The 20,331-nt window shown below is 45.9% G+C and overlaps 3 protein-coding genes across 4 annotated transcripts in view; 1 reads left to right on the top strand and 2 right to left on the bottom strand.

Annotated features, from left to right (window-relative positions):
• Positions 1-10,433, top strand: part of pvrl2l (PVR cell adhesion molecule related 2 like) — a 61,481-nt gene extending 51,048 nt beyond the window's left edge. The window contains exons 7-10 of the mRNA XM_088365093.1: positions 7,113-7,242; positions 7,341-7,398; positions 7,662-7,760; positions 7,826-10,433. Of these exons, the coding sequence (XP_088221219.1) occupies positions 7,113-7,242; positions 7,341-7,398; positions 7,662-7,760; positions 7,826-7,999 (461 nt within the window). The 3' untranslated portion in view covers positions 8,000-10,433. The remainder of the gene's footprint in view (positions 1-7,112; positions 7,243-7,340; positions 7,399-7,661; positions 7,761-7,825) is intronic.
• Positions 10,434-11,421: 988 nt separating this feature from the next.
• Positions 11,422-15,755, bottom strand: zbtb22b (zinc finger and BTB domain containing 22b). 2 transcript variants are annotated; one of them, XM_088365853.1, is made up of 7 exons: positions 15,593-15,755; positions 14,886-15,112; positions 14,490-14,799; positions 14,070-14,398; positions 13,701-13,985; positions 13,280-13,465; positions 11,422-13,180 (listed from the first exon to the last, which is right to left on the bottom strand). In XM_088365853.1, the coding sequence occupies exons 2-7, from the start codon at positions 15,090-15,092 to the stop codon at positions 12,551-12,553; spliced, it is 1,947 nt and encodes a 648-aa protein (XP_088221979.1). In that variant the 5' UTR covers positions 15,093-15,112; positions 15,593-15,755; the 3' UTR covers positions 11,422-12,550. The 2 variants fall into 2 exon arrangements, with proteins under 2 accessions (XP_088221979.1, XP_088221978.1); XM_088365852.1 differs by having other exon boundaries at positions 14,886-15,092; positions 15,593-15,753.
• Positions 15,756-15,921: 166 nt separating this feature from the next.
• On the bottom strand, positions 15,922-20,119 carry kifc1 (kinesin family member C1). The gene is made up of 16 exons (XM_088365854.1): positions 19,821-20,119; positions 19,638-19,737; positions 19,384-19,437; positions 19,231-19,314; positions 18,947-19,118; positions 18,600-18,765; positions 18,356-18,523; positions 18,168-18,281; positions 17,923-18,009; positions 17,644-17,841; positions 17,376-17,540; positions 17,082-17,220; positions 16,844-16,983; positions 16,679-16,752; positions 16,442-16,517; positions 15,922-16,363 (listed from the first exon to the last, which is right to left on the bottom strand). Exons 1-16 carry the CDS (start codon positions 19,896-19,898, stop codon positions 16,319-16,321), a joined length of 1,860 nt encoding a protein of 619 aa, XP_088221980.1. The 5' UTR covers positions 19,899-20,119; the 3' UTR covers positions 15,922-16,318.
• Positions 20,120-20,331: the final 212 nt, after the last annotated feature.

The raw sequence follows: 20,331 nt of genomic DNA, 5'->3' as shown, positions 1-20,331 counted from the left end.
GTGGACAGATAAGAGGTTTAAAGACCCTCTTTTTAATTAAAAAAAATATTCAACCCTCAAGTCTTAAGCTCAAATAAAGGTCTAATAAAGCGAGCCACATCCTCTCTCCCAGTTATCACCTTGCGCTAAGCAGCTGTTTTAAAGTCACTCGTGTGTTTCCTGCACGCACCAAGGCCTGCCGGTCCTTTGCTTCCCATTAAAAAAAAAAAGTGTTTTTTAACCTCAGCGCAACAGACAAGTGCGACTAAAAGTCTTGTTTAAACGTAAGCAGAATATACGAGCGGGATGTCCGCGATGTAGCAGCAACGCGGGCGACCAATCGGAAAGCTAGGCCACAAAAACATGATACGGATCAGCATGTGTTTGTTGTCTTGTTTGCCAGACAACACAAAGATATGAAAAGTGTAGCAAAATTGGGCCAAATAGGAGCAGAACATGAAAGAGCTGTTTAGAACACACACGCACAAAGGCAGCAAGCAAGTATTTGTCTCCTTTAATGGAGCCACGAGATGAATGACTCCATTACCCACAAATGAGGGGCACAAAATATTAGGAACAGTAAGAGTGGACTGCAACAAAAACTCTCCGTGAAAGCCCGGACTAAACATGTCAAAGTTTGTATCTGCAGGAAAAAAAAAATACGAATTGAAGACTAGGAAAGTAGATGCTTTAAAAATGGAAGGGGTGTGATTGGACTGCATACCTAATAAAGTTTCCCGTATGCATCAATTGGCAGCGGTGGCGCCGCCGTAGGTCATCAGAAACGAACGAACGAACGAGCGGTCAGGTCGTCCGCTTCTCGGCTGAGCGGCACAACATTGACTGTGTCAGCAAAGCGTTGCACCAACTGACCTTTGTGTGTCTGTGTGCGAATGTCAACATATGCGAGCGTCTGCTTGAGTGTGCGCTAGCGCGAGCGCCCGCCCGCGTGTGTCAGGCTCCATCTCATCTCCTCCGGGTCGTTGGCGTTGCGCCCGGGCCTTGCACTCGCAGCGACACGGAGATTATTACTGTGACTGCCCTGCGTAATTGTCGTCGCTCCGCTCAGAAATTATGTCAATGACTTTGCGTTTGTGTCTGCGTAGGTAGCTGTGTGTCTGTTTGCGCGCGAGCATGTTGTGAGGAGATAGCTTTATTTTATTCCATTGCGAACTTGACCATTTGTGTGTTTGCGACCGCAGCCGTAATCTCACTTTGCACACTCGCGGGATTCAGGTGTGAATCGGCGCTCGCTTATCTCCGCCGCAACATGCACCGCTTTTTGTGTGTGTGTGTGTGTGTGCGCAGGCAGTGTGCGGTTGTGATGTGAACGACGTTTACTCCGCTTTGTGTGATTTATTGGTGAGTATCCAAATGGAAATTGCCACAAACATGGCCGCCACTGAGCATTCCACAAACATGGCCGCTACCAAACTCTCTACACCAAACTTCGTAATTCCACCTCCTGCCACCAGAGGGAGACAGAGAGAATGAAAATGTGTGCAGTCGTTAATTACATCAATCAACGTTTGTTTATATAGCTATTTTCATAAAGGTTGTTAGCGCCTGTCCGCTGCGTTGCGGACCTTTACGGTCACTTGGATGGTTCTGACGTCCATCTGCTCGTCTCTTAATGCCTCGTCGAGTCGCATCGCGTCGTCTTGGGCTGGCTGCCGGTGTGTGTGTGTGTATATATGTGTGTGTGTGTGTGTGTGTGTGTGCGCGCATGTGAAAGCAAGTGTTTAAGTAGAGCGTAAGAAAGGATGGGGCAGACGTTGAACAGGTGCGTGGTGCACAAACAGGTCCAAAGATGAAGCGGGCCAAGCTGCCGACCATTTCGATAGCGTAACCAAACAACGAGCAATTTTATCCGCCATGGCACGACCTCACGATGAAAACGCCGTCTCACCCCTCATCGAGTTGAGCCGTTTCTCCACTTCACAGGACGAGGGCCGCAAGCGTCGTTAACGCTAACATTGCAATTACAGCGGGTCGAGTCGAGTCTCGGTTGCTATTCATCTCATCACCTTTTTTTTTTTTTTTTTTTTTTTCTCGATCATCAACACTTGTCGCCTTCCTCTCTTCACGCCCACCTCTATTTCATCCTCCACATCTTGATGCCCTGACAATTGTGTGCTTGGACACGGACCTCCCTGTCAGGTTAAAGTGGAGACTAATGATGCTAACATGCTAATCGAGGCTAACCATCCTAAGGTGTTAATTGGCCATCAAAACAAAGCTCCCCTGCGGCTTAGCGAGTCGTTGCTCTTTCCTTGCCGCAACTCTCTGACTACTGCTCTGCAATTTCGTTTTTAGACTTGTGAAAGTTCGACACAACCGCGCTCATCTTAACAAGCAACACCCACGTGTTTGTGTATGTTTTGTGTACGTTTGTGTCCAACTACACACAACCTGCCTACACACAACCTTGTACTCTTTGTTTTCACTCTATATTTTATTTGTGCCGACTTGCCTGCAGTGCGCACTTGTGTGCGTCTGTGTACAGGTGAAGAAGACGCGTTTGACAGGCTCCTCGGAGCACGGCGCCTCCGCAGGCCTTGTCAGCGCCGCTTTTGTCCATTCGCAGCAAAGCCGCGCGTGCGTATGGATAGCGACGCGTGCGCGCGCGTACGTTCGCCTTTAAAGGTACACACTGTACATTTTACACGTGGAGAATCTTAATTACTAGCTGACAGCTCGTAGCCTGAGGCTTCAAAACACACACAAAAACACAAACACACAACTGCACACACACACACTCTTAGGAGTGAACGTCTAAGGAATGTAAGAAAAGAACACCTGAGCCCAAAGACGTGCTCGCCCTCCGTTTTTTGTCTTCTCATACTTTCAAAAATGGAACACCAAAACTCCAATTTAATAACACACACACATGGCGTGCATTTCACCTGCCGTGTTGCTTTTGCTCAGCAAGGTGATGGTAGGATAAATCAGCATACATTAACTCCAATTGACACAAGATCCTTTTATTATGCAAATGAGGTAGGAAATTAGCATAGAAAGGAGTGGATGCGTGCTTGGGTGTTTTCATTGTCGGCTCAACGTGCCAGACACTTCATTAGGTACACCTATTTGGTTGGCGACGGCTTGATGGCCTGACACTCTGAGTTGTTCCTAATATTCTGCCTCCCCGTGTGATGTTTGCGCGGACCGTTAACTTCCCGAACGCGATCGCTCATCGCAGCGCACAACGTGGCGCCGGAGAGTTCCGTGGGAGGAATCCGTTTCTCCTTTACGCGCTCTTTCACTCACTTTGTGTTTCTATCTTTGTCATTTTGTTCTCCTTTTTTTCACCGCCGCTTTCTCTTCCCCTCGTCTCTTGATGCCACTTTCTAATCTCTCCTCCACTTCCTCCTCCTCCTCCGCTTGAAGATAATGCTCCCCCTGCGGCCCGCAGACGCGACTGTACTTTTCCTCAACGAGCTTCCACCTTCAAGCCTTGAAGAAGACGAGTGTGCTTATCGCTGCTTAATGCCGGCTAATGGCGGTCATGAGTCAGGCTGACAGCAGGCGCGGACGGGGACAACGAGGAGATGCCAACATTGGCGCTCAGGGGCCTCTCAGTCGTTATTTAGCCATAAAACTTCAAATAAAAAAAAAAGTCACCCGCAAGAAACTCGCTCTAATCATTAGCCAGCTAGCTACTTCCTGTTTCTCAGAGAGACACCTTATGGAGAAAAAAAAAAATGCTGATTTTGTTGATTGTTACTTGTAATGTTGTAATTTGATGGTTGCGGGTTACATTAGGATGCAAAGGGCGGGCAACAGTGGCACTCGACTGACTGAGTGGTCGACCGAGCGAAATAGCAAACAGGAAATGAGTATCCATATGGAAAGCATCCGTTAGATTTCAACCCAGAGAGCCCACGGCCGACTTGTATTGACTCTATCGCGCTCCACAGAGAGCTGCTCCACTGGGCTCAGCTTCTCCTTCCCTCTGGCTTAACACTGTGTGTGTTTGAATGATATTATGATTTGTGCTATTTTTAGCCTGTTGGTTATTGGTCGCCCCACGCTGCACGTGTGCGCTCTGGCGGGCCAGTGTGAGCGACGCCTGACCGATCCGCTTGCAAGGACGGGCGGGGAGGCCGTGAGTGTGTCTTTGTGTGTGTCCATACGTGTCGATGAGTGAGTGAGTGATATTTGCCGTGGCAGCGGATGGCAGCTAGCATACGCTTGGACCCCGCCAGCTTGTCACACAAGTGTTGCTCCAACAGGAACTGCAACCAAAATACACACAGAGCTTACTGTCACAGAGGAGTCCAGTTTGCACACTTCATCCTTCCTCGATGTTAACATGAGTGAGACAGAGAGAGGAGAAGCAGCAGTAAAACAGGCCCAAAAGCTAAGCTCCCTTGTTTGATGCCTAGCTGGCTTCCTTGCATCCTTAGTCTCACCTCCCTCAAGGTGCGTTGCTCCCTTGCTCAAGCCACCTCCCTCTTACCTACCTCCCATACTTGCTCACATCCATCCTCCCTTCCTCACGCCCTCCCTCCCTCCCTCCCTTTCAGGCTTTGACCCACTTTGTTGTTGGATGCTTTGGGGGGGCTGTGTGTCTTTCAGATAAACTCATTTTCTGTGGATCATTTAGAGAGCAATGCCATTTCTCTGCACACACCAACCATCTTTTCTACACTCAGGAGATGTGTGTGTGTGTGTGTGTGTAATCTGTTAAATGGGTAGAGACATATGGACGGAGGGGACAGACACAAAAGAGCCAGCACTGGTGGGCAGATTGAAACACAAAGGTCATACTAGGTTGCTTTGTGTGTGTGTGTGTGCGTGTGCGTGTGTGTCTGTGTACTGTCTGCAAAGAACAGACAAAATAAGGTCATCGGATGAGGAATAGCGCTTGATTTGAACATAATTATCGGTTGATAAAACAGGAACATAAAATAAAGGCAAAAAAACCAACTGTATTCTAAAAGGGTGCAATGTCGAGCTGCGACCAGCAGAGGACAGCATTCACCAAAAGGACCAATCTAAAAGCTAAGAAGAGTCACACCACTAACTGTAGCAGCGCTGTGTTAGCCAACGTTATAAAACATTTTTGGTTTATTTACAGCAAAAATAAAAACAGGCTGAGACAAATTCCTTCCGCGCCCAAACAAAGTCCAAAGCGGCGGGAAAAGATCGACTGTCATTTCCGAAATGCTCGATCGAGAAAACTCGCTGGCTTGTTGATCGACCTGAAATTCATTGTGATCATGAATCGCAATTCCATTACCAATATCAATTTACTCTCTGCTCCTAGACGCAAATTCCCAGGCTGAAAGAAAAAAAAAACCAACAACTTGGCAGACAAAGCTGTGTGTACGTGTATGTGTGTGTGTCCTGCTGTTAGGCGATGAAATCTGTCACAGAGCACAAGACTTTCTCCCTTTCGGGGACAAAACATAGTCAAGCATTAATAATTCATGCGGGCTGAGGTCAAGGGATGCGCGGGGGGCCCGAGAAGCGGGCGCTGGGCGGCCATGATAGCTTTGCCCCGTGTGGCGAAGAGCGTGACCGGTCAGGTCCCCAGGAAGGCAACGTGCGGCGTCCTCCCCCACGGGCGCCGAATGACAAAAGGCGCGGCCGAGTTAATTGTTGGAGCGGCGCCGGCATCACATCTTCATCCACTTACCGGGAATGATTCATGATGTCAGCTTTAATGATTGACTTCTTCTTCTGTGCTTTGAATGTTGTCTTCTTCGCTGGTGTCGTTGTCATCATCTTGCATTGTTTTGCGCATTGATTTATTTCCTCCCGTGGTTGAATGCGGCGGCGTCATCTTTGTTTGGAATTGATTATATTCTTCTCTATTTTTTTTGTTGTTCTTGTTGTTTACAATGATTTGAATTACTTTACCCCGGTAGCGCAATCAGCTTAGTCACATTTTGAGGTTTTGGGCAAACAGTAGCTGACAATCAACATAAGCACAAAACTAAAAGATCATTTTTTTTATCAAGCCCATTGATATGTACACATTTTAAAATCTATATATTTTCAACAATCGCATGTGTATTTTTCCATCATGTATTGACATTGAGAGTTAGCTTTTAGGTTAGCATTTTATTTCCTGCTGTGCTATCGTCTTTGCATTTGTTGATGTTGGTCCGAAGCAGAATCATCAACAAAAAAACGAGAGCGTCTTCAAATCATCGTTAGTGTCATAGAGCTGCTCGCTTTACCTTTTTTCTTCTTCTTCTTTAATGTCCCCGCCTCCTCCCCCTCCTCCTCTTCAAGTGGCCTACTGAAAGAAATAAAGAAGCTTTTAGCCTCCAAAATCTCCCGCTTTATTCTCCGTAATTGCCGGCTGATTGCAGTCATTTCCGTGCACTCGTCACTTTGGAAGTCCTTTGGAGGCTGGAGGGGAGACTGAGTGCACACGTTTGTGTGTGTGTTGGTTGGTCGGGACGGGGTGGGGGGTCTTTCTTTGTTTGTGGTGTTTATGGATTTGTGTTCTCGTTGCTTGCGCTCATCAGCAGCATCCATGATTCAATTTGACTGCAAATGGGATGCTTTTGAGTCACGCCGGGAGGAGGGGGGGAGTAGTTGTGGGAAAAGAGAGGCCAGGCCGTTTTTCCATGAGCGCAAATGAGCAGTAAGACGATGCTGGAAGGCAGAAAAGTGCCTGTGAAGTGTGTGTGCGCGCGCTAAAGGGATCAAAGCATGAGGAAGGTTCGAAGGCCGCAAGGTAGGAGGAGGACAAAGTGTCACAGGAATGAGGAGGCTGATTTTTTTTCCCTCCTCTTCTTGCTCTCCATCGTTTTCATCTTCTTCCTCCTCCTTTTCATCTTCTTCCTCCCCCTTCTTCACCCTCTGCCTCTTTTTCCTCGTCTTCCTTTTTCACCTCTTTCCTCCTTTTAGTTCCTCTTTTTGCTTCTTCTTCCTCCTCTTCCCTGTTTTCTGTTGAGCATCTTATCTAGCGATGCCTTCAGGCTCCGTCTGAAATCACAGCAGCTGCAATCTGTATCCGTTTACTTGGAGGACAGTGCCACCTGCTGGCAAGACACAGAAGCAAAGGGCAATTCATGTTCTTTTCTCTTTTTCTTTGGAAAAGAGCACATGCAGTGAAGTCTGCCCGTGGAAATTGAAAAAAAAAACATTTTATGTGCTGTGTCGCCCCCCAGAGGAGGAGCGTCGTATTGTGCCGGGCCCGTCAACAGGCGCGGTGATCGGCGGGCTCCTCGGGGCCCTCGCCCTCATCGGCATCGTGGTGGGCCTTGTCTTCTTTATTCGCCGACGCCAGCGCGATGCAGAGTGAGTTCTTAGCCAATCAGAATGATTATCCATCGTTCAAATGATGTGTTTTTGCAATGACCATATTTGGTTTGGTCATTTTAATGTCGTTCAATCAGTGGCCCCCCGAAGCACAAGCCCCCACCCCCCATCAAGAGCAGCGGCTCCACAGAGCTGGTGAGTCAATCCATCAATCAATGAGTGATTTGTGTATTGATCAGAGGTGATTAGCGCTTGCTTAAACAACTCATTCCCAAACACTGTGCAGCTAATTATCCAATTTAAAGGAATTGGTTGGAAAATGACCACAAATTTTACGCTATGCTAACGATAGCAGAAGCTTAGCATTCATACAATATGCACAGCATGACTAAGTTCATTTGTAAAGTCTTTGCACAAATAAAGATTTCCATTTGTTTGGTTTCAATGTGTGCATGCAGCTGACCAAGCCGTCAGAGGCGCCCGCTGCCACCGAAATGGCGCCGCTCACCCCGGCGGGGGACGTCTACTACGAACCTACGGGAAGCGAGCCTGTCAGGGTAAGTTTTTATCTTTCCCGCAAAAATATGAATGGCTCATTTTTCTTTTTTCTTTGTTTTGGCAGAACTTCAGCGGCGAAACTCCCGGCGCAGCGAATGGCGGCGGACCGCCGCTTCCGGACGAAGTGAACCTAAACCTGGACCCGAACCCGGACCTGGTCTCCACCAATCAAGAGCCTCCGCCGACCGCCAACATCGCTCGTGGCGAGAGCTTTGTGTCGCCTGCCATGTATGTGTAAACGTGGCCGGCCACGAGGAGGCGCTCGCCAAGGGAATTTTTTTTTTTTCCACTTTTAACCACTTTTATTATGTTGCGTAGTCTCACTGATGAGGGTAACATCTTAACAACATTTTAAGGGGGGGGGTGACTCAAATAAGGAAACATTATGGTTGGTTTTTTTTGGGGGGGGGACACACACACACAGGCGCATTCAGGCGTCCATCACAAGGAATGTAACACAAATATGCATGTTAGGTAAACTCCCTTCTATAATGGCCTAAAATCCTTAATATCGAAATACCATCAGTCAAACAAACCGTGCCGCCATCTAGTGGCCAACACTGGAATTATTGCAGATTTCAACCAAATTTAGGCCAAAATAGAAGTACATCGCGCCTTAAAAAGTTGCTTTAATTTCAATAGCTTACCCGAACACGCAATGTAGAGGGGGGTTTACTTACACACACACACCGACATTTCTTTAGGCACACAAACCATTATGAAGAATGATCATCATCCCTGTAATGCTCACTTTGAAAGCTTTGTGTGAACCCTTCCGAAAATTTTGATGCTCTCGGAGGTTTCTTTTCAAGGTTTGGAAAGCACATGCGCGACAAGCACACTCCTACACTAATTTAATTTGTTTTTTTTAATTACGATAATGGCTGTAAAGTGAGCGTTGTCATCTATGTACATACAAAGCTTTCAACGGAAGGTGTTCCTAATGAAGTGTCTGGTGAGCATATGAGGGAAAAATACTGCCATTAAAGTGGATGTCAACATTGTACCAAATGACCAACAATGTAAATAGTACTGCTTATGTTGATGATGAATAATTATAACAACAATGATGATATATAATTATTGGTGTAAAAAAAAAAAAAAAAGTATCGTGTTCTCGGTGCTTCTGCAGAGGGGGTGGAGGTATGTGTTTTACTTTTTAACAGAAATGTCGTCACTGGACAGCCACAATGTGCTGACGACGCAAGAAAATATGAATAATAACGCTAATAATGAAATGTGTGCATGGCATGATGACCGGCTTGTTCCTTCCCTTTGACTGCAGCATCATCGTCATCATTAAGACAAGTTGAAAATCAAAGAATTTTGATTCATGATTAGTTTTTATGGTTTTATTTTTATTTATTTTTTACTCACAGCACTCAGACAAGTTGCCAGTTAAACTAAGAAAAATTGAAGATTCAAATGCAATCATCAGTTTTAAAGGTTGTTAGTGTTAATTTGTTGACAATCATGTTTGTTGCTTTTGTTGCATGCTAAGTGATACAGATTGATTCCGAAACGCAGCTGGGAGTCGTGTAAGGCCAACACTGAAAAGGGAAAGAAAAAAAAAATCAGCATACCAATCCGTGTTTACAGTAAACAACAACCTGACTGCCAAACCGATCTTAACATCTCACAACATGCAGCAAAACATGCCCAAAGATTGCGAAATTGCTTTCAGCAGGCATAAAATGCCAAATGGGCAGGGATTAAAATAATTCCCGTCATTGCTTTCTAATCTAATCAGCAAAAACAAGCCTGATCATCTTTCAGACGTAGACAGTGTCATGTTATACCTGGACAAGACCAAATCAGCAAAATAGCGGGACGGTGAACCCGCCATGGAGGGATTGAAGTCAACTAGTAATAAAATGAAAACATTTAAGTCTGTGTTCGATGACATTGCCAGATCAATTTGAATTCAATGAATTGTTTTGAAAAGCTCTCATGAAAAGCATAGCGTGTTAGCTGTTAGCCAGTCCCAGACAGTTGTTATCACGGAGCCACATGTGCCTTGTTTGTTTATTTGTTTGTTTGTATGTTTGTTTGTCTTTTAAAGTATTATTATTATTTGTTTGTGAGCTTTTCAGTCCTCACCGCCCAACCACAATGACCTCGATAGTCACACTGGAGATGTCTTTCGTTTTTGGCATAACTTTTATTTTGTACGCTTTTGGGAGGGGATAAATGTTACTGGACATGTTTTACAAATCCTTGTCTTGTCAAATAAAGAGAGAACGCAAGTGTCCAGAAGCGTCCTTTATGACATGCCCGGCAGCCACAGGGATTGAGTTAAAGTGAAAACAAAATAAAGACACCTTGCTCATAGATGTAGCTAACATTCATTACATTGTTAGCTCATGATGGCTAACAGCAACAAAACCTCCATTCAGTCCATGCTTTGTATCATTTTTGCCGCTCAAGTTTGTGTTTGAATTGGCCTTCCATCGTAACTCGTCACTAACAAATCTCAATTTGAGAAACTTGCCAGAAAGGTAAATTGTACTTTGGGCAGTTCGACTGAAGTCATCAAACTACTGCTGAATTGATTGTCGGGATGGAATTTCTTTCCCAAGGCTGCTCCAATGTCACCATGAGCAATACTGCTAGCAGTATTTGTATCTGTGTATTTAGTCACGATTATCAAATAAAAACAATCCTGTTGTTGACATTTGTGTGCCAATGCGCTTCATAGAGACAACATTCGCACACGGTCGAGAGCACAAACTCTTCGGAATCATTCATGTGAGAGAGGGTCAAACCAATAAAGGAATTTTACTGACACACTGGGGAAGGCTTTCAATTATGTTATTAAAAAACATGGGCATACACTTCAATAGTAAACATTAGTGAAAAATGTCTCCTTCTAAATGGGTCCTCTAAATTTAAGCAGTGATTCTTTCACATATTAGGAATGGTTCTCATAGGCGAATGAGAAATATTTAGTGGAAAGAGGCCAAATAAGGATTGATGAGAGAACATTTGATTGCTTTTATATGGATTTTATTTTGGCACATGCAAGTCTCCATAATTGCCTTCCAAAAATGTATCACTCCAAAACCAACAATGAGTTAGAGTTCAGGGGTGTTGCACTCCAGTCCTCGGGGGCCGTATTCCAACATGTTTTCCAAGATTCCCTCGTTAAGTGCACCTGTGTGAAAAGTTAGGCTCCTGCAGAACGTGAAAATGAACCGATCTTTTCACGCAGGTGTGTTTAACGAGGGTAACTTGGAAAACATATTGGAACGCGGCCCCTGAGGACTGGAGTTCGACACCCCTGGTTCGACTGTTAAACACATTCCAGCAAAATTATATGTCAGATGAATCTTCGAACATCTTGTCCAGGAGTGGAGGATTGATATACATAAAATACATTCAAGGTGAGCATAGATAGATAGATCGATAGATCGATAGATAGATAGATAGATAGATAGATAGATAGATAGATAGATAGATAGATAGATAGATAGATAGATAGATAGATAGATAGATAGATAGATAGATAGATAGATAGATATGTGGTGGATGGATGATGTGGTGGATGGATGATTGATTGATTATGATGGCTGAATGATTGATTGATTGATGATGATGATGGATGGATCTTTGTAGATTTTATAATATTGCTACACAGAGAACAAAGAGAAAACTTCAGCCTGACACAAAGTAGGCCTTTATTGATATCGTATCGATACAATCAAGTAGATTTTTGATAAGCAGGAGGGAAAAACAATTCCAAAATCAGAATGAGTGCATTTTATGCTCACATTTTACTGCGCAAAAAGTAACGCAATAGCCTTGTGTGAAAAAAAAATCTGATAAATATATACATTGTACATTAGACAAATAATAAAATCTCCATAAATAATTCTCAACAAACCAGCACTAGGATGCTAACTCCATATTATAAATTCTATTAACTCATCAATGATGTTAAATCCCAATTATAGGTTCTTGGCTTTGATGGTCAGTTGTGGCATCCCTATTAAATTATCATAAATGTACAAATATCATTCATTTCATGTGCAAATGCGAATGGCCGACTATTTATCAAACGCAACTAAAACAAAAATCCCTTCAAAACTGATGCAGTCAAAATTACATGTATGCTTAGGTCATATTTACCTTTTTTTAAACTTCTATGCAACAATTCAGGAAATGATTAAGTGTCGAAAAAATATGAACCACTAACATTTTCATCCAGGATTTTTTTTAAGTTAAAAAACTACACAAACTACTTTACCTTATTTATAATTATTTACAAAAAATAGAACTATTATAGCGACACTAATTATGGAATTAGATGAATAAATAAATAAATACATTCTTATGAATCTATTTTACAAAAAACACAAACAAATATAACACAACAAATCACAAAAAGTGACAGGCCTTACTTTGTCCATCCGACATAAAGGTTCAATTCAAGTACGTTGAGATTTCAAAAAGACTGCTCAAGCCAAAGACTTGTCATAAAACGGTGGACATAGTTTTCCCTGGTGGTCGTTAACTTTTTTTCAGTTGGCTGTAGACACCAATCAACAGCAATCACGAGTTAGCTGCTTTTATAAATCATTAGCAGTTCTTGCAGTCATTTTTAATCGATTAATAACTGTCATTGGTTGTTGCTGTCACCCGTTTTTGGTTGTTAACGGACACTTGCAGTCTTTAGCGGTTGTTAAGTGTTGTTAGTTGTCATTAGCTTTCATCAGCGGTCACACCTTGGCACTTTCTAGTGGTTGTTAGGGGTCACTGGCTGTTGCTACTGGTCGGTAACGTTCAGGTGTTAGCTGTCATTAGAAAGATCCGTGCACTCGTTGTGCTCTAACGGCAGGCTGCCAAAAATCGTCGCTGCCATGCTGCTTCCCGACGAAGCTCCGTTAGCGACGTGATGGAGGCGTGAGGTAGAGGACGCGCCACCTCCTCGCAAACCCCCCTCACCTGGCGGGAGGAGGAGGTGAGGGCCGGGAAGGACATCAACGATGTCTCCACCGCTTCCTCCTCCTCGACGCTGGCAGTGCGATCGATGTCTCATGAAGCTGTCTCGCCACATGAACTTCTTGCCGCATCCGGCGCAGTTGTACGGCTTGAGCCCCGTGTGCGTCTTCATGTGCTCGGTCAGGTGATGCTTCATCTTGAACTTCTTAGCGCACACGGGACAGTGGAAGGGTCTCAGGTCCAGGTGCATGTTGATGTGGCGGTCCCTCATGCTCTTGTGCGTGAAGGTCTTGCCGCAGTGGCACATAAAGACTTTAGCTGAACCGCCGCCACCACCCCCGCCGTCGCTTCCTGAGACCGCCGGGCCGTGCGCCACACTTTTGAAAGCGGCGCCGCCGCCGATCACCCCGCTCATAGGAGGCGGCCCGGCATCCATCGAGAGCGCAGATGTTTGTCCGAAGACCAGGATCTGGTTGCCCTGCGTAAGTAAAATTCCTCATTAAAAGTTTAAACTGCAAATAAAACTGATCGGACAACGCATCCATCTTAAAAGGTGAAATTATAATAAATGGCTGACCTGCATGTCTAGAGGGAAAAGCTGGGTGCGGGTAGGGACCTGACCCAGCAGGCCTGAGGCAGCTCGATTGGCGCCTTGGCTCGGATTGGGTCCCACTGTTGAGTCTTGGACCTGCTGAGCTAAAGCAGCATCCAGCAAGCTGCCATCCAACTTGAGGAAGTCGTCGGAAGACTGGCTGTAGTCCATCTGGATGCACGGACATGGTGCATCATGTTAGCTTGAGAAGTTTGAATTAAATAAATTTATTTTGTTGGAGCAATGTGATTAAATTAATTAAACACCACAATTATTTAGTTGGAGCAATTAAAAAAAAAAAAAAAATCAAGGTCTCTCAATATGTAAGATTTTTACCAATAGCAGACGGTTATGGAACGTATTTCCACCACAACTTTAGAAATCAATCAACTTGAGTGCATTCCACCTGTGCGTCAGCCTCCACTCCCTCGGCAGCCTCCACCGAGAGCGTCCGCACGTGCGAGATGGCGAAGTCGCTGCCATCCCTCCCTCGGCCGGACGCCATCCCCCTCTCGTCGTCCTCCTCCTCCTCGTCTTCTTCGTCATCTGCTCCGCCGCCCTCCTCGCCCGACACCACGATGAGGTCGTGGTCCTCGGGCCGCTCAGCTTTGACCACCACCCACTGCTTGCGAGGCATGATGCTAGGCTGGATGTAGGCGGGGCGTCTCTGCAGTGACACGTCCTCGCCGTCCTGTGGGAACAAAGTTGAAGAGGCTGACATACAGAAGCTGTAAGAAGACATGGATGCTGTTGGGGGGAAAAAACCTAGGTTCACCTGATATGAGGAAACCCCAAAACTGTCACTGACGCCCACTTCCTCCTCCAATTTCTTCATCCTGCCTCCTCCTCTCAACTTTTGCCGGTAAACCTCTTCTTCTTCTTCCCCCTCATCATCCTCCTCCTCCTCCTCTCTCTCTTCTAACATGAGGGCCTCCTCTCCGGACGGCGTGCAGTAGCTGGGGGTGTTGCTGGCCACTCCGCCGCCACCCGCTAAGTTCGTGGCCGCTCCGGGGCTGAAGTAGTTGGTGCTGCTGGGAGACTGGCTCTCACTGGCCGACAGACGGCTTGGTGGCTGGGAGGTTCGTGAGGGCTCTTGAAGGCTCCCTAAAACACACGTGTGACGTGAACAATTCCACACTTTAGTTAGAGCGGCATAGTTACAATACATCGAGGTTTATGCAATCAAATTTCATACTTTCCATATTTGCGTAGGAACAATGTGAGTCTTGGGAGCCCGCTGGGCGAACTGTATCCCGACTGAGGACGCCGCCATTAGTTGAGCCGCCGCTCGAACCTCCCCCAACAGTCCTGCCCTCCTTAAGGAGTTCGGTGCATTTGTCCACGATGTGCCACATCTGCAAGACGCTGCCCACCGTCAAGTAGTTGACGATGTCCTCGCGCAGCATCGTGAGCTGACCTGTGTAGGCGCAGCGCAGCACGCTCTCAAAGGCCAGCGGGTCCATCACGGCCGGGATAGATACGCTGGACATGTTCTTCAGCAGGACCTTTAGACCATACGATGACAATCAAGTCCACCAAATGTTATCATCGCTCATCCTTACAGAAGTGGCAGATGAAACTCAGTTCTCACCTGATCATGGAAATACGATGAGGAGGCGGCCAGGACGCAGCGGTGGGCCTTAAACACGTGACCTTGGACGTGGATAGAAAGGTCACATAGGCGACCCTCCTCCCTCTGCTGGTTCAGGCCATCCAGTACCGAGGCCTGGGAGCTCGGGAAGCACACCTGCACCACAGAGTCGGCGCTGCTGCCCACCTCTGCAGAAGCCGACTGCATCTGAGGTCATCAAAGGTGTACTTTGAAAAAAGATATTGGACCTTTATTGGCCTATCTATGCCAGCGACATAGAAAGACAGGAAAAGCAATTGAATGGTCTTCCCCTAAATGTCAGAAGATAAATAATAAAGCTGCGTGTTTGTTTCAAACTACTGAATGATGGCTTTGTACTAAACTAAACAAGACCAGATTTAAGACTGTGGAGATTTGACAATAAATTGAGACAAGACCATCAGTTGAGTGTGTACTTTTATTGATATTTTTCTTCGTTAATTTTCCTGACACAACATATATACGTTGGTTAAAATTAGCTGTCAACAAGGTGTTTTACAAACTAAATTATTTGTGTGTTGCATCAAAATATAAAAACATGCGTTTAAATCAAATCCGCCTCCAACCGTGCAGAAGTGACGTTAGGATGCTAGCAAGCTAGCTACTGTAGCCGCACGTATAAAACAAAATAAACAATAAAACATGGCGGACCGCCCGCCTTCACCGACCTTCTCACTTTTTCTAGCCCGAGAAGAGCACCGCAGGACAGGTCACGCCAGTCGTGCCTGTCGGTCGCGCCGGGTGGACCAGGCCTGCATGTTTGGAAAGCATTTCGGGAAGATGTTCGTCTTCTTTTTCTTCAGTGTGTCGGCGCCTTTAAGAGGACGCAGACAATAGCGGGGCCGCCATTGTTTACGTAAATGCTAACCATTAGCTTAGAATATTAAGCGGACACTACCGCCATATTGGATGTGGCAAACTTTGACAAAGGCTGAATTGATTAGTTTGTCAACGAGTCTTTTACGCTTGTGGTTTAAGCATCAAATCCATTCAAAAATAACTTTTAGTTTAAAGTTTTATTTCCTGATACTTAAATTTCACTGAAGATGAATATATGCAGGCACAACCTAATCACAGCAGAGTCCAGTTCTTTCATATTAGCTGGATTTAACATGTACCTTAACCTTTGCTGTATTTTAAAAGAGCCAAATATTCTGGACATTTTGCAAAGGTATGACGCCCACAATTTAATTTCAAAAAGGAATAATGCAATATTGAAACTTCAAACAAAACAAACAAAAAAAAAGTCATACATCATGTTGTAAATAGTACAATGGTGATCATGGCTGATGAGTTACAAAAGGGCCAAATGATGAAAAGGGCAATGCACCTTTATCTAAATGAAATTAAAAGATGTGTGTCCATGTACACGAGTGGAGAAAGCCACCACCGATTTACTTCCGGTTTGCACTGGCTGTGCCAATCATGCAGTCGTTGACCTGGCAACAGAAGCAAAGACCTCGCGTCATCAGAAATAAGTCATGAAACGTGACAAATGAGGCATGGGCGAGGCTTACCTTGCTGGCAAACCTCAAAGAGTTGAGCGTTTCCCCAAAACTATCCGGCTCGGGTGCAATGTTGACGAACATCAGACTGAAGAGAAAACAAGCGACTCAGTCGTTGACAACGGTTCAAATTTGAAAAATAAAATAAAAAGGGTGATGCGTGTTTTGTTTTTTCATTTTATTGCAATCTTGTATTTCTGTGGATTTGAGTGCAGTTGAAAGTTAAAGGAAAAAAAAAATTGGACCCACGCTTTGCTGTTTCCGCCCAGGCAGCCCTGCAGCAGGTAAGTCAGCTTGGAGTTCCTGTAAGGAATGAAGGTCTCCTGCAAAACAACACATGTGAAACGTCAACGTAAACACAATGACAAGTGCACAGATGGTCGCGACGACAACAAACACAGAAGGCTTCCTCACCTTGTTGGCCAGTGCGGTGATGACGATGCCCAGGTTGGACAACGAGCCGTTGATGGCCGTCATCTCTTTGAAACGATCTCCCTGAGACTGGCTCTTCAGCATCCGCTCGCTCCCTGCTAGGTCCACCAGACACAAAGTGGCTGCGCACACAAGCAAAAATATTCAAATTTAAAAAGGATTTGAGCTTAGCACACCAATGCAGACATGCGACGATGACTACCAGGAACCAAGCACTCACAGTTGCATTTGACATCCCTGCCCGCGTTGGTGCCCTCGATGTCCAGCTGGAAGACAGAATGCGAGCGGGACGAGCGGTCGTTTTGGTTAGTCTGGGCCGTGGAGCGGTTCTGGTTGGCCAAGGCGATCAAGCACAGGACCTGAGGTGGTTAGAGGGACAGACACACTTCAGGCAAGCTCGCATCTTGCTATGTGTGCAGAGACTGTTAACGGACTATCGCGGGGCTCCTCAAACTAGAGAACGCCACCAAGGACTCCAGTTTTGAGAACCACTGGACAGGTAAGGGTGCAGTACCTGGTCCTCATTGGAAACCTTCTGGTAGGTCAGGTTGGTGATGGTCATTTTATTGCTGTTGTCCTTGCGTATTTCGTGTTCTGGCCTCTTGCTGGCCTTGCCCGTGTACAGCAGATCACGCAGGCACTCGTTGTAGATCTCCACAAAGCTGGCCGTAAAGGAGAACTACCGGGAGGAGAAAATACCAAAAATCCAACTGGCTGGAGAGGAGCACAAGGTATCTAAACTAAGCATAGGCACAAAGGCACAGTCATGGCAAAGAACCAACCTCCCAGCCTTGGGCGGCAAGCTTGTGGGTGGATGCAAAGATTTGCTGCACAGCTCTGGGGATCATGCCACGAGCACTGTGGTCCTCGGCCCCCTCCATGGTATAAGTCTTGCCGCTTCCTGTCTGGCCGTAGGCGAAGCAGCACACGTTGTAGCCGTCCAGCGCCGATTGCACCAGCAGGGATATCTCTTCAAATACCTGCCGGCCACCGAGATGCAAACGTCTTCAGAAACGGCCACGATAAGTTTTGGCGCTCGTGGCCGTTCTCGCGTACGTTACCTCCTGCTGGGTCGCTTCGGGGCCAAAGACGCGGTCAAAACTGAAGTTGTAGTTCTTATGCGTGTCGCTGCTTTTGCCCGTGTGAGACTGAGAAGACGTAAGCATTTTTTTTCACTTTTTTTTTCAGTAATTAAAACCATTTTCATCAAATGAAAAAAAATAAACTACTACATGTCACTTTTATAAAACTAAAGCTCATTACAGAAAAAGTGTCCTAAAGGCTCGTTAGAGCCTGCCCCTCTTACCTCTTCAGTTTTCGCCAATGTTATTGCCTTGTTGTCTTTGGCTGGCAGCTGGATGTGATTGCTGAGGCCACCCTCCACTAGGGGACGCACTCTGCAAAACACTCGAATGTTGCCCTGCGAGCAATTTGGGAACAATGAGCGAAGGGACTCTCATTCTATGAAAATCTCTGAACAGTTTAGTGACTTGCCTTGAGCTCCTGAACCGTATTATGGAGCCGCCGCCGTTCCATCTCCCCCGCGTGGAGCTCATCCTCCAGGCGGGCTGTGGTTTCTCTGAGCAAGCGCGCCTCCTCCTCGACTGCCAGGAGGCTGGCCTGCACACGGGCCAGGGTGGAATCCTGCACCGACAACTTCATCTGCAGCAGAACGCAAGGCGTTGATTTAACTTTAAAAAAAAAAAAAGTCATCCGCAAAAAAAAAAAAAACCACTACCTTGAGGGTTTGGATCTCTGTCTCTTGACTGTCCCGCAACGTCTCCATCACTCGGTGTTTGTCTTGCAGGTTGCTGAGCTCAGTCAGCAGAGTCTTCTTTTCGCTGGTGACCCTTTCCAAATCATCCTGGACGCCAAGGAGCACCCGAAGCCTTTCCTGGGTCTCACTGAAAATACAGGCAACCATGCATTTAAGTGCAAGGAACATACAGGATATGACCATTTGTATCTAAATTCTTGTATTTTTTCAATACAGAAATTGGGGTATTGCTTTATTGGACAAAGAACTGTCGAAGAAGAACTGCCCTAGAATGAGATGAGATGCCAGCTCTCTATACTGTCCTGTACCTGAGGTCCCTCTCCATGTCAGCCGCCTTCAGTTGCAACTCCCCAAGGGAGCCCTTCAGGTTCTCTTTCTCCAGGTTGGCAGATTTCATCTTACTCTGGTAGTCCTGGAGTTTCCCTTTCATGTCAGAGACCTTGCCCTTCATGTCCCACGGGAGCCTGCGGGGGGGCGCACCTATGGGGACACATAATTGTCAGACAGAGGCCAACAACAGTTTTTGTAACAATCTATAATGACATTGTGACAATGACCCGTTTTGTGAGTCAAAATAAGATGTTCCATTGACCTGCTTTGGGGTCGGCAGGGGCCACGCCTCCTGTCATTTTGCCTCCCTTTGCTACGGTCGACGCCACGGGCGCTTTGAAGACTCCTGACGGAGATGATCAATCTTTAAAGTCAGCCACCGCACCAAATTAATGTTTAATTCACTCCCTCTTACCTCTGGAGGGGGCGCCGGCCACCGTCGCAGCTCCGACACCTCGCGTCGGCCTGGCTGCACAGATATAAGAACACCACTTTTGATTTATTATTCACAAACGTTTTGGTCTTACAAGTTACTACTACGACTTCAGCTAAAAGTTCTTAGCTCTTTGATTTCATTTCAAGGATCTTTGAGATTTGCATTCTACTAGATTGTTATGTTGATTTAAATTCTAAAAAGGTCGCTGGTGAGAATGCCATGAGTGAACTTACAAACAGGCGCCCTGGTGGCCGTGACGGGTGGCCGTCTGGTGCCTAGGACGGTAGAAGCAGCTTGGGGTCTGATGGTCTGCGGCTCCTTGCGGAACTTCTTCTACGGGGAAATAAGCATTTCAAAATAAACTTAAATTTAAGACACCAAAAATTATTTTGTGCAATCTTTTCTTCATGTCTTACCTGAACAGGCTGCGTATCCTCGAATTTTTCAGAGCTGGCGAGCACCCGTTTGCTCGCCATGACTGGCAGTCTAGACATGAATCACCGTCGTTCGAAATAACACAAATTATAGCAAAACGCCGTTTTATGGTTGCTAGCTGCTGTTAGGCAACAAAAGAAAAAGAAATATGAGTTTAATGAAGATGCTCGGAGCGGCGAGAACCTTCCCGTTCAAAGTCTTGGACGGTTTAAAATTTGAACTGTAATTGTTTGGCGGCGCCGCAGACGGACTGTCATGATTGGTTGAGTCCGCGCAAGAGCACGCCTCCAAGTTTTCTTTTTGTGGCTTGTTTTTACATCCAGAATCCACCGCGCGGGCGGAAACAAGATTGTAGTCAAAACCAAACGAACTCTGTTTTTTACATTATTATTATTTATTATACGAATTTACTCTACGTGCCCCACCTAATTAGCATGTCGTTATGTTGAGTTTCGTTTCCTAGAACTTAAAAAAGTCGATGACGACACCCAG

Source organism: Syngnathus floridae, chromosome 21 (assembly GCF_059516105.1).
Source record: "Syngnathus floridae isolate MCC-2025c chromosome 21, RoL_Sflo_1.0, whole genome shotgun sequence".
In the NCBI taxonomy this organism is placed as follows: domain Eukaryota; kingdom Metazoa; phylum Chordata; class Actinopteri; order Syngnathiformes; family Syngnathidae; genus Syngnathus; species Syngnathus floridae.
Note: the sequence above shows the minus strand (reverse complement) of the source record. Positions and strands in the feature narration are given on the sequence as shown.